General features: G+C 37.5%; 1 protein-coding gene across 2 annotated transcripts in view; it reads left to right on the top strand.

The window, feature by feature from the left end:
- Positions 1-14525, top strand: part of PALLD (palladin, cytoskeletal associated protein) — a gene marked incomplete at both ends in the record, with an annotated part of 341943 nt that overhangs the window by 325619 nt on the left and 1799 nt on the right. For both annotated transcript variants that reach the window (XM_084232237.1, XM_084232236.1), the window contains 4 exons: positions 6889-6983; positions 8647-8779; positions 12500-12707; positions 14309-14474. In XM_084232237.1, the coding sequence (XP_084088363.1) occupies positions 6889-6983; positions 8647-8779; positions 12500-12707; positions 14309-14474 (602 nt within the window). The remainder of the gene's footprint in view (positions 1-6888; positions 6984-8646; positions 8780-12499; positions 12708-14308; positions 14475-14525) is intronic.

Here is a 14525-nt window from a genome sequence, read left to right as displayed (position 1 = left end):
ATTTCAACAATAAAACTCCTTTTCAATTCTGGGATATTCAGCAGCAGAATTTCATTACCTATCAGGAACAAAATGGTATTTAAAGTGGCAGGGGATTTTTGTACCTAATCTTTAGCTTAAGTTTCCATGTCTGGCTATAGGAACACCATGCTTAACACTGTCCCAACCTCCACTTTATAAAGTTTGTTGTCGTCCCCAGAAGTATTTGCCATTTTTGTAATTTGTGAATTAAAACATGATCTAAAAGAGCAAGCCAGCACTGAAAAATATGTCAAATGTAAAATCTTAAATTTCAAGATTAATCCCAGAAGCATAATGTGTAGTCAACAGAAAACTGACATTTTCCTTGATGCCCTTTGGTTGCCTTTGATTTTTTTCCACATTTTAAAAAGTATTTGGGCTTGAAAGAGAAACAGCTACATCTATTTTTTTCTGGTACACTCTAGCCTACGTAAGATGTGAAATGACCGAGAGAAGAAAGGGCTTGAGTGGAAAAATGAGTTCAGTAATGAAACACAGACGGCAGAGCCTTGCTGAGCAGTGGAAAATAATTACAGCAAGTGGCCACGAGAAGGGTGAGAACCAAGGAAAGATGAAAACACTAAAGTTCAGCAGAGTATATTACAGAATACTTTTCCACCTGGCTTGATCTTCTGGGAATAAGAGAACACGCTGGATAGCGTGAGCGCGTCCAGATTCGGCTTGGGATGGACACACAGCTCCCAGCGCACACCGGGCAGTGCGCCGTCCTCAGCGTGTGCCGCTCAGGTGGAGCGTGAGGCCGCAGCGGCCACACAGGGCTGAGATGAGCGTGGGTGCAGCCTTGCACCAAACAAACGCCAGAACGAGGATCACAAATAGAGGTTTAGACTCGAATCCTATCTTTACGACACAACTAAATCTAACCAGGAGTGTTTTACTTTGTTTTGCGTGTTGCTAAGGTACTCGGTGTTGCACTTGGATTGCAGAATGGCTGTTTGCAGTTGGTTTCCTCAAATTGCAGAATATATACAAGTGGCGAGCTTTTGTAAAGCTCTGTGTGCCGCAAGTTAAATTTCATAAACGAGGAAATATAAATGTTATTTCGGTATTATATAAATAGTTGGCCTTGCATGAGACATCAGATATTCTCACAAGCTGGATGTTAGTGCAGAATCACTTATTACTGGTTCCTACAGCTTTAAACTCTGTGGATTTGTTTGGAAGAGGGAAGTTACACACAGCTGAGTTAAATTTAAAAAGCTAGTTTATTGACTGTGTTTTGTCGTACCATTGTAAGATTTCTTGGCTCATTTCAAGCTTCACTTTAAACATTCACTTCCATTATTACGTTGTGTTAACAATAAAGCAGATAGAAATGAGAATGTTAATAAAAGCTGCAGCATTGATGTGCATCAGAGCCTGTTAACTATTGTGATTACCACAGTTAATTGGCACATTAGTATGATTAGAATTATTGATACTAATTCTGTATCTTTCTCAAAGGTTCAAACTTAAAACCTTGAACTTTTACTTGTGCACACTGGAGGCATCTTTTCAAAAATCCTTCACTAATTTCTGGATTTTTTTCCCAAGTAAAATCAAAATTATACAACTAGTTCATTTGGATGCCTTCTAAATGTTCCTGATCACTTGCTGGTTAGTTAGTAACATTTAGCCAATAATGCTTTATTATCAAACTAATAATTCTGCCTCCTAAAGACCATGCTTTTTCCCTTTATGTTCAGAAGTGAAGGATGGTATAGGAATTAAAAGGTGACAGTAGTAACTTTCCTTTTTCTTAAATTTAGGTAGTAAATACCCTGTGGCAATAAGGAATAACAGCGAAAACCATAGAAATGTGTAATCTTTACAGAATAGTATGCCAACCTATTTACCTTTTTATTGGATAAGTCAAGAGGAACCAGGGCTTAGTCTACAGATAGTCATGTTGTTAAGAACTGAGTGGTATATCTTACATGTTAACCTCAACTGCAGCCATGACATAAACACATTAAATATACCCATGCATGTGACACCTTTCAAGCACTAGCATAACTTAAAGAGTGATCTCCATATATTCTGCCTCCTTGCTAAGGATATTTTCTTTTTCCTTTGGTGCAGATTGCATCCTAATATTAAAAAAAAAAAAGTTTATGGGGGAAAAATGTTGTTTAACAAAACATTTCTAAGCGATGCATCATATAAGAACCCATGTGGCATTAATTATATAGGCCTGTTTTACAGATGTAGGAGGTTGTTATTGCCTAAAGTCACAACTGTAAGTGACAGAAATGGTTTATAGACCCAGACTGACGCCAGAGCTCAGGAGTGGCATACAAAGGTGTTCCAGCATTAACAGCACTAGGGATGTGGGGGGCATTGGTTATTTGAAGGAATCAAAAAAGGAAGCAAAAGCTTACCTCAAAGTTATGTTCACTTGAAGTCAGCAAGCTCCTGGGGTTCCTAGAAATCATCTTAATGCATATCCATGCACATATAACTTGACAGGCCCATAGTAACATGGAGGAGTAATGAGGACTTAATGTACAACATCAAGTACCATTTGATCTTTATAAACTTACCTGACATTTCTTTACAACATCCTTGTGAGCTAAATATAGCACCCCAGTTTTTAAAGAAGAAGAAACAAAGGCTTAAATAAATTCTGGGATTTAACCAGGGTTTCAGTCAAAACTCAAATCCAGGTTAGAGGAAATTTTTTAGCAATCAATTGATATTTACCCAAATTCAAGGTTAAAGGTTAAATTTAAGTTTTATTTTTTTCTAACTATATAAATGACCAGTTAATTTTCTTTGTGAAGCCTTTAGATTTTCTATTACAAGGAAAATTGTGTAAAAAATATATTTCAGTGCAACCAAAAGTAAAAACTCTGCTGAAGCAGCAAAAGAAATAGTCAGGAAGCCATATTCCTTATCAGTACAATTGAAGTTGTTTATGTAAAATAAAACAAACAATTCCTTGTCTTCAAGCTGCAGAAAGAATCGTGGCTCTTATATGTTCATTTGTTAAAGCATCTACTAAGATGCATCAACTGGGTAATTTATAATGGGGGGCTTCTAAGCAAGTCACATCTAGATTTTTTATAGCAGGTACAGATTTGGAGGGGCTAGACAAAATGAATTTTCAGATTTCAAGCTACTTTAAGAAATTACAAGTGTTTGTCAAAGGTTCGGTATAATAGAATTTACATCATGTGACCTGAATGTCAGATAAAATTAATCTAAGAATATTTCTCCCTCAGGGCCTCCCCTGTGGCCCAGCGGGTTGAGCACAGCACTGTGAAGCTGTCCGCTGCCTCTGCAGTAAGGTTCGATCCCAGCCTGCTGGCGAGAATCCCGCATGGCACGCACACCTCTCCTGTCGTGCCCACTGCTCCTTTCAGCAGTATATTTCAGTTGTCTGCCTGTTCTGCTCCCTGCTCTATCTCTGGTGAATCCTCTCACCGTCCTGTGCGTCTGGCCTGTACCCCAGCTCTTGTATAAAAATAATAATTCTCCCTCATAGTTTTATATCTCTTATCTCCTTGCAAAGTTTCAGGAAAGGCGATTTTTAGCATGACCTCAATAGCAAATATTGTGAATGCTAAAAGAAGTTACATAGCTGGTGGTAAAAGACTACTTGAATTTGTCAATTCCTAATTCTCCTCCTGTCTGTATTATTTTCCTGTGTGCCTTTGCCCAAAGAAGGCCAGGCTCTGGGGAAAGCTGGGGAGCCCTACTGACTGAGCTTCTGTCCTTCTCTGAGTTCTGCTGTAAAGTGTTCTCTGTGTCCCCTCCATCAGCCTACTTGGCTCAGGTGGACTTCAGAAAGCAGTTCTTCAAAACACACAGAAAGCTTCTGTTACCTATAAATTTAGAATGAAATTTAGAATGAAAATGGGCGTCAATGATAAACTTTACTTCAACTGTAAGTGTACCTAAGGGCTGCTCATCAAATCTGAGCGAGAATTCACTAAGTCTATTCATTAAAAATGAGAAGCAGATTTATCTTTAATCTTCCTGTTCCCTTTTGACCATCAGAATTTAGAAGTACAGGTATAATACCTGGTTTCATTACACTTTGTTCTGCACCACAGATGCTGCATTTTTTACAAGTTGAAGGTCTGTGGCAACCCTATGTCCATCAAGTCTATTGGTGCCATTTCTCAAACAGCAGTTGCTCATTGTCACATTTTTGTAATTTTCATAATACTTTAACATTTTTAATTATTACAGTCATTTCTGTTGTGGTGATTGTGACCAGTGATTTTTGATGTTACTGTTTTATTTTGGGGCACTACAACCACGCCCAGATAAGATGGCAAATTTAATTGATAATGATCTCCCCCTTTCTTTAGGCCTCTATAGTCCCTGAGACACAGCAATTTTGAAATTAAGCCACTTAATAACCTTACCATGGCCCCTTAAGAGCTCAAGTAAGAGAGTAGTGCATCTTACTTTACAGCAAAAGCCAGAAATGATTAAGCTTAGCAAAAAGGCATATTGAAAGCCAACAAAGACTGAAAGCTGGGCCTCTTATACCAGTTATACCAAGTTGTGAACGCAAAAGTTCTTGAAGTTACAAGTGCTACTCCAGTCAAAATGTGAGTGATGAGAACACAAAGCAGCCTACTGCTCATGTGAAGAAAATTTTAGTGGCCTGGATAGAAACTCAAACCAGCCCTCAAGCGAAATCCTAATCCAGAGCAAAGCCCTGACTCTCTTCAATTATCCGGGGTTGTGGAAGCTGCAGAAGAAAAGCTGAAGCTTTGAGAGGTCAATTCATGAGGTTTAAATAAAGAAGTCATCTCCATAATATACAGGTGCAAGGTGAGGCAGCAAGTTCTGATCTAAAACTATAGCAAGCAATCCATATCTGATTAAAATCATGGATGAAAGTGGCTAAATTAAACAATATTCAATATAGATAAAGCAGCCTTCTCTTGGAAAAAGATGCCATATAGGACTTTGATAGGTAGAGGGGTGAAGTCAGTGCCAACTTTAAACTTTAAAGAACAGGTTGACTCTCTTTAAGTTGAATCCAGTGCTCATTTACCATTCTGACAATCTTAGGGCCCTTAAGAGTTATAGAAATCTACTATGCCTTCTCTGTAAGAATGGAACAACAAAGACTTAATGACAGCATATCTGTTACAACATGGCTTACTGGCTATTTTGGGCCACTGTTGAGACCCTTCTGCTCACTGAAAGGGCACCTGATCACCCAAGAGCTCAGATGGAGATGTACAAGGAGATCCATTTTGTTTTCATGCCTGCTAATGCAGCATCCACTTTGTAGCCCATGTGATCAAAGAGTGCTTTCTATTTTCACATCTTATTATTTAAGAAATATATTTCATAAAGCTATAGCTTCCATAAATAGTGATTCCTCTGATGGGTCTGGGCAAAATCAACTGAAACCTTTTAGAAGGGATTCACCATTCAATATGCCATTAAGAACATTTGTGAATCATGGGGGGAGATCAAAATACCTACATTACCAGGAGTTTTGAAGAAGTTGACGTCAACCATCATGGATGACTTTAGAGGGAGCAACTGAAGATGTGGTTGAATTGTTGCTATCTCCCAAGTACTAACCTGCTAAGCTTTGGAAGTCAGACCTGATTGGGCACCATCAGGATGATCTGTTTGTAGACAAACTGTTGCAATCTCATGATTAAATCTGAACCAAAGAAAGTAGTTTCTTGAGATGAAACCTATTCCTGGTAAAGATGTCGTAAACATTGTTGAAATGACTGCAGAGTATTTAGAGTATTACATAAACTTAATTGAGAAAATGGTAGTTTAAAGGAAGTTCTGTGCAGTCAAAAAGCATCACCATCTTTTTGGATGGTATACCATTAACTTGCTACAGAGAAGTCTTTTCTGAAGAATCAGTGTAGCAAACTTCATTGTTACCTAGTTTAAGAAATTGTCACAACCAGCCCAACATTTAGCAACCATCACCCTGGTCAGTCAGCTGCCATCAACAGGGAAGCAAGAGCCTCCACTAACAAAGATTACAACTTGCTATGGGCTCAGAACATGGTTAGCATTTTCAGCAATATTTTTCAAGGTGTATACATTAGGTTTTTTTAGGCAGTATTTCCAATGTATGTCTGTACAGCTACACATTCTCCTGGGAAATGAGAAGGTAGAGAAGAAATCACCTATTTTGCTACTCTGCTAATAACAACGATGAAAAAATTAACAGGCTAATATAAAAAGCCAGAATAACAATGGGTGACTTCCCCATGCCATCTGCATTGTCTATTACTTCTGTTATAATACAGCTTTTCATTACATAGGCCTTCATCATATGACCCATTTATATTAGGTTTTTTAACTGGCTCTGGTTTTTAAATCTCAAACATGTTCATTTCCTGTTCTTCAGACCATGTGTTCTTATTGTCACCCCTGCATACTTCTTACATAATACTTTTAGCATGATACCATCTTTTTGGAAGGTATACCATTAACATTCGTTAAATACATTACTAAAATCATTCAGTTTGATTTCAGAATTAGCTATAGCTTAGAATTTGACCATGAAAATAGAATTCATGATTTAATCACAGAACATTGATATCCTCCAGCTATATTTTACAACTCAGCCTGTTGTGTTAGAGGGACCTTAGTTAGTAGATAAGGGTTGTTGTTTTAAATACCATTCACGATGAAACAGTAAAGAGCATATTTAACAGTTCAAAGAAAGACCCTGGCACTTGATTTCTTCAGAGTTTATCCCAGGGAAAATACATTCCTGAGAGGAGGAGTTGTCATTACTTTTTGGCACGTAACGAAATGAAATAATGTCTTATGGACAACAGGACAATAGGCATGATGGTGCTTAATGGCTAATTGTTTTGCATAGCAAATAATTTATTTTCTTGATGTCTCTGACAGGGCCGCATCAGTTGTACTGGACGTCTAATGGTACAGGCTGTCAACCAAAGAGGTCGCAGTCCCCGTTCTCCTTCAGGCCATCCTCATGTCAGAAGGTATTTCAGATGCTCCTTCCCGTAGGTGTTATTTTATTAGGATAGATTCAACAGTATTAGAATCATAGTATGACTATGAAAGTGAAAATTATCGGAAGGCAGAATGTGAACACTGTCTTAAAGTGTGTATGATGTAAGGTTTCTCTTCAGTTAAGAAAAGGGAAGGGAATGCCATTTGGTAATGTGTGCTAAGGCCATCCAGAGATACCACCACTAATTTGTTAAATAGGGCCCAATTTCTGTGTGGAAAAAAATAAAGACTGAGCACATTCAGGGGCAGGCACGTAAGGATATACTCATCCTTGGTAACCCAGTGTTTCAAACCAAACTTCTGTAACTAACAGGTGTGTGGACTGACCATTGTAAACTACTGCTACTAGATTTCTTAAAAATCATTTAGTGTGCTCAAGTTCAATTTGCAGTCACTTAGTTCAAAACAGTTCATTTAGATGATATATCTTGTAGACAAGATTTGTTATTTTAAAGGCTCAACAAAAATCTGCTAATAAACAGTGCTTTTCCATTCTTAGTAGCCCTGTGTTTATGCAAGGATGCTGACTGAATAATGGTGGACAGCAAAGGATATTACTTCTTAGTAACACATTTGAACTTAAAGAATACAGCAAATCAACCAGCCTGTCATTTGAAGGTTCCTATTTAGATATTTTACAGAGCATGCTTCAATAGCCCTGACTAAAAACAACAGGTGCAAACGCCTCTGCAGCACCTTTAGTGAAGAGCACGCATACTAAATTCACAGGATATAGGCAGGTAAAAACATGTAAGTGCCTAACAAGCAGTGTGTCTACACCTCCTCATGTGACTGGATCCACAGAGCCCTTTGTTCACCAACAATCCTAGCACCTGAGCACATGCAGGTAGAATTCCAGTTTGTTTACAGTGCCGATCTATACACAGGAGCCCAGGTCTGGATCTATGCTATGAACACAATATATAGTTGTGTGTTTTTAAACTTGTATAGTGACTGCTGACAATCTTCTCTGAGGTTACTTTAAATTGTATTTCTCTTAAAGGCGCCTCTAGGAGCATATTTAAAAGCAACAGAGATGCACAAAACTTAGCAGTTTTGCACAATTTTATTATAAAGCAAGAAATAATGTCTTTAGGTACAGGGATAAATGATGCAATAGAAAGCCTACCTTAAAAATGTCATTTATTTTCCTGGTTAACATAAAAAGGGATTTTGATGAAAGATACTAAATTTTACAAAATAATAAGAACTTTGCATTTTCTACATATTTAAAATCAGTGTGGAAAGCTACAGTAATTTCTATTAAAAAAAAGTCTGTTGGAAAAGATTTGGCAATAAATGAGCTACAGCTGCTTCTCATATAGCTTTGAAAATATTTAGGAAAAAATAAGTTAGTATAGAGTCCCTCGTTTTCTTCCCATTTTTCCCTTTGATGGTATATGCTAGCTTTAAGTATTAGAACAGCAGATTTATGTAGGATCTGCAGTTAGCATACTGTTAAATTTATAATAAAACTCCAAATGAAAAAAGATTTGCCCTTCTGAGTTTTTTTAATGTATAAATCTTGGGGTAGGAAGCAGGTAAAAAAATTATTTTTATCTCATTATTTTTAAAAAGATGACTAAAAGCCTTAAAAATAACTACTAGAAATCATTATTATCTTGTTTTAAGACCTCGTTCCAGATCAAGGGACAGTACAGATGAAAATGAACCAATCCAGGAGCGATTCTTCAGACCTCACTTCTTGCAGGCTCCTGGAGATCTGACTGTTCAAGAAGGAAAACTCTGCAGAATGGACTGCAAAGTAAGAGTTTGCTCTTTTCCTGCACATCTTTTGCTTCCCTTTTCCCCTCATCAATCATTTTTCTTTAGTTATTTTGGGGAAATTATGTAAAGTATGTATCTTTAAATGTCTTCAGCTTAGGAGAAAGATGCATGAAATATACTGGATTTAACTCTATACCACACTCCAGAAAGTCACTGAGCAGTTTTAAGTTTTCCAGTTTGCTGAAATAGTAAATGTGCTAAATATCAAATATCCTAATCATTACTTAGTTGATCTTCATTCCTTTTTATACCACTTTTGTGTGCATGTATCCACTCTTGACTCTTATTTCTCCCATTTTCTAAGAGAAGGTGGACTGTCAACCTTAATGCACCAGCTTTATAGCAAGATTGCTTAAGCCTTGGTCCTTGGGTAGAAGGTTTAAATAGATATGTGAACTCAGAATTTTCACAGAATTGTGTGTGATCTAGCTTTCAGCAATTTCTCTAAGTAACTTAAGGCCAAAAAATGTTTAAGATCCACTGCTTAGAAATTTTCTAATGATTTAAAATTTAGCTCTTAAGTTAGTAAGGTCTTTAATAATTGTACGGGCGCCCTCTGCTGGTTCTCTCTGGGATTGCAAAACACAAAGATCTGAGCATTATGTTTTTTCAAAATGTCCATCTGGACTTGTAGAAATGTATAAAAAAATCTTACCTAATCCAGCATTCTTATTTTTACAATATAAATTTTCAGTGTATGTATTTTTAGCCTATAATTAGTGATATAGACCATCTGTAAAATGACATCTGATTCAAGAGCAGGAAATTTCATTTTAGATGGATAATTAGAAGATACCAAAGGATTAATTTTTTTGTGTAAGAAGAAATAGTTTGTCTATAAAATGTACTTTAAAATCATATAAAATCATATGAAATCTGAGAGCTACTAAAAAATCACAGAAAGGAATGATTCTACATGACCATATAATGGGGAGTCACCATATTATCAGCTCTAATTCTGATTATATTTAAGAAATCATTATTTCACTGAACAGCAACATAACCAAAGTAAAAATACTTTTGTATTTAACTTTTTAAAAAATACTAGAAACAAAAAGTAATCCCTGCTTTTTGATTTCACAGTAATATGATGTGACCTGGATAAGAAACATGTAGAAAATCTTGTCACATGAACAAGTGAAGGTTATCAGCTTGGGGGAGGTGGGAGGGAGGCACTATAAGCTTTAAAAGGAACAAGAATCATGAGAAGCCATGGCCATAGTAACAGCAAGGTTTTCACTACCAAAGTAGCCCCCACCCCAAATTTAATTCTGAGGTACACTCCTAGACATAGGCTACCCTTGACTTGGTGCTACTCCGGCTCTAGTACACTGTCTCCTCCTGCCCTCCTCCCTTCCCAGCCCACTAAAATCACAGTCTGTTAAAATTATCACCTGCTTAAAATAATCTTCAATTCCTGAGATCAGGCTTTCTTAAGCAAACAGGAATGCTAGGGTTTTTTTCCTTCACCTTAACATAAATAACTGCACAGGCCCACTGCTATTTAAGGGGTTAAGCATACACGGTGCTTTGGACAGCTCTCCTATTGAATATTGCCTGGCCCTGCATGTCTGGGATCTAAGCTAGTAAATTTGGAACAAGCAGTGCGACTCTATTTACTAACCTTGAGAAAGGCCTGGAGACTGACCAGTGTCCCCTACCTCTTATAAGAGCTGAGGGATAACAGAGACAGACGGGAGCACATGGAACCTTCTCAGAAGTCAAGCTGCCCGGCTATGGCTGTTTGTGTACAAATGCTCTTTATCCTTTTAACCAGTCATTTAATTTTTTTCATTTATATTCACTAGACCTTTGCTGCATGGCACCTTCTAAGCACCACAAATATCACACAGCAGGAATGGAATTTGTCAGGTCTCCAGCTGATTTTGGTAAAGCTGGTTCTTCAAAAGAATTGTTTTTGTGCAGCTGACATTCTTTTTGTATATAATTTCCCATTAATAAATTTGGAGTGGGGGTAAAAAGGCCTTTCTAAAATGGTACTTTACTCCCCATTCAAAATCAAGGGCAAAACTGTAAAGAGCTGACAGATGGTAACCATCCCCACCCTTCACAGCACAACATGTTATTAGCAATTAAATGTGCTTTTATCTGATCTCTGGTCAACACAACTGTCATGGGCTCAAGACTTTTATGATGTTCCCATTGTGATGCTAATTTGTTCAGATGGCTTTCTGGGTAATTTTGTATTCTTGTTACTTAGTTTCAAAGGTTATAAAATAATAGCCCTGTGTGCTGATGGATACATTAACTCATGTCTCCATAGCTAAGGCAACTCTTTGATGAGCAGCTTCAGTGTGTCAGTCCCAGCTGAGTACTTGTTATTGTTGTTATGGTTGGACATCTTTTTTCCAACAAGCTCAGAGCCCTGTACTGAATTCATCTCAGTAGTTTTTATAATCTTTTTTTTTATTTAAATAATAAATTTTATTTTTATATTCCCCCATACAATTGCAAATTCCCCCATTCTGACCCCAATCCCTCCCCTCCCGCCCCCCACCCCCCAAAAAGTGTCTCTGGTTCATAGTTTTTTGTTGATTTTGATTTTCACTTTCTTATATTCATTTTCCTGGTCCCTTATTTAAGTTTTCTAGATTCCTGCTATGAGTGAGACCATCCGGTATTTTTCTTTTTCTTTTTGGCTTATTTCGCTGAGCATGATCCCTTCCAGCGCCATCCATGTTGCTGCAAATTGCATGTGTTTATCTTTTTTGAATGCTGAGTAATATTCCATGGTGTATATGGACCACATCTTCTTGATCCATTCATCCATTTTTGGGCATTTGGCCTGTTTCCAAAGCTTAGCTTTTGTAAATAGTGCTGCTATAAACATAGGGGTGCAGGTGCTCTTTGGAATTGATGTTTCTATGTCCTTTGGGTAAACACCTAGGAGTGGAATCGCTGGATCATATGGAAGCTCTATGTTTAGTAGGTCCAGAAATCTCCACACAGCTCTCCATAGTGGTTGGACCAGTTTGCACTCCCACCAACAGTGCAGAAGAGTTCCTTTTTCTCCATACCCTCGCCAACATTTGTTGTTGCTAGTTTTTTCAATATGTGCCATTCTCACTGGTGTAAGATGGTATCTCATGGTAGTTTTGATTTGCATTTCCCTGATTACAAGTGATGTTGAACATTTTTTCATATGCCTGTTGGCCATTTGCATTTCCTCTTCAGAGAAGTTTCTTTTTAGCTCTTCTGCCCATTTTTTGAATGGATTATTTTCTTTGTTATTGCTGAGTCTCATCAGCTCTTTGCAGATTTTTGTGATCAGTCCTTTATCATTAGTGGTGGGTGCAAAAATGTTCTCCCAGTTGGTGGGGTTTCTCTTTGTTTTTGTTATTGTCTCTTTTGCTGTGCAGAAGCTCTTTAATTTGATGTAGTCCCAGCTGTTTATCTTTGCCTTCACTATAGTTTTTATAATCTTGAGTGAGGTAAGGCAATGACAGAAATTCTTCTAATCCCTATTTCACTTTTTCCTACATTGCCCTGTATAAAAATGTATAGAAGTAAACATATAAGGTGTTCAGAAAGTCACTGAAAGGTACTAAGCAAAAAGGTAACATAAGTTGATACTAAAAGTCATCCTTTCAGAGGAAGAATTTAATGTGGTTTCTTAGCTATGAACAATTTCATTCTGTATTTGTATTAAATTTGTATCATTTCCTTTTTGGTTTAGGTCAGTGGGTTACCCACCCCAGATCTAAGCTGGCAACTGGATGGAAAGCCAATTCGGCCTGACAGTGCTCACAAGATGCTGGTGCGTGAGAATGGGGTACACTCTCTGATCATCGAGCCCGTCAGCTCACGAGATGCTGGCATCTACACATGTACAGCCACCAACCGGGCAGGACAGAACTCCTTCAGCCTAGAACTCGTGGTTGCTGGTAGGCTCATCTGTGTTAAGAATGTAAACTAATCCTGCATTATTGACCCATATGGAAAATATGTCTAACTGCTGAAAAATAGATTGTACCATCAAAATAGCCTATTTGGACTTGTTAAAAGGCTTATGAGTGCATTAGAAACTAATTTTTCTTCAGGGTAGCCATTGCTACTTTTTGTTCATTTTCCCTACAAGCCTGACCAAGAGAAAAAAGGATTTTAGTCACTTTTCTGGGTCTTTATACTTCTCCTATGTGTGATGGTCCCAGTGTTTCACAGGAAAGAACAGCAGCTGCATGGGCTCCAAGAACCAAACTTGATGTGTAACAATGAGCTTATGCATAAGTTCTACATATATACCTACTCTTTAGAATCTTAAATTTTGAAATTACAGCAGATTTAAACAATCTATGCCTAGTAGTCAATTAAACTCAGATTTTCTTTAATTAGGTAAGTTTCATAAAAATATTATAATGTGAAGTTTCACCCTTAGATAAAGAAAACACAGACATAGAAATGTGTCTACCCCTCTTAGGAGGTAGGCGTAAGTAAAAATTCTGACAATCTCCTTTAAAACATGATTATTCTCAGATTTGCAAAAATCACTTCATATACTTGGGGTCAAAATAAGGGGGTTGTAATTGTATGGGGAATATAAAAATAAAATTTAAATTAAAAAAATGATGCATTAAAAAAAAAGAATACAAAGAGAGGCTCTGTTCCCCCAAATAGCCTGTCAGATAACCATGTAAAAAGTTCAATAAAAATATAACTCTCAGACCTTGAATTATGTAGATGGTTATAGATATTTGAAAATTTCAGACAAAATTCTTAACTTCACCTGGTTCTCCCTGACTACTTAGCTATTATGTATCTGCCACACACTCGGGCGCAGGGAAGACATGCATCCTCAGATTCATAGCTGGTAGAACACCCAAATCCAAGAGAAACAATTTCCCATTAGATAATAACCAGTGCAATTAACAATTCTGATACTTTTAAACCAAGTTGTATTTTTTATAGCATCCTTCAAAGACTAATTAAAATTTGTAATGCATAGACTGTACTTTCCTAGTTTATAAAACTTCTAGATTCCATTCCCCCCTTTAGATCATATGGTATGTGTCACTTAAGCCAAGATTTTCAATCTTCAGAATCTTCCTAGCAAACATTTCAGAGAGACTCTTAGGTGCATACAATTCCTAGAAACATTTTTCCCCTTCAGAGTCACTAGGTGGCAGTGGTTGGTAAAAGTTGTGAGCACTTGGAGCATAATTATAATTAGTACAGCCATCCCAGAGGCCAGCATTGACTTACGAGTCTCACACAGGCTGTCAGACAGGCATTCTGTGGAGCAGATGGCCAGTGCACTGTGTGGGCTTGTCAGGCTTAAATTAATTGAGGCGATAAATGAGTAGAATAAAGCAAAGGAACTCTTCTTGATAAAAGAATAATTTGGGGAGGACTAGCCGCTTCCCACCTGAAGTGAAAAATGGCACCATAAAATGAAGGATCTATTTAAGCAATACTTCGAAACACTTCTGCGTTCTTTGTAGTGCTCCTTTTGTGTTTCACTGATAGGTAATTCATCTCGTTTTCTTAGCTAAAGAAGCACACAAACCACCTGTGTTTCTGGAGAAACTACAAAACACAGGCGTTGCTGATGGGTACCCAGTGCGACTGGAATGCCGTGTTTCAGGAGTGCCACCACCACAGATCTTCTGGAAGAAAGAAAATGAGTCACTCACTCACAACACTGACCGAGTGAGGTAAGAATATACAATGACATAATCTAATCCCTAACTGCTCCGTCCTCAGAG

Source organism: Talpa europaea, assembly GCF_964194135.1.
Source record: "Talpa europaea genome assembly, chromosome: 4".
Taxonomy (NCBI): domain Eukaryota; kingdom Metazoa; phylum Chordata; class Mammalia; order Eulipotyphla; family Talpidae; genus Talpa; species Talpa europaea.
This window is presented reverse-complemented; position numbering and strand designations above follow the sequence as displayed.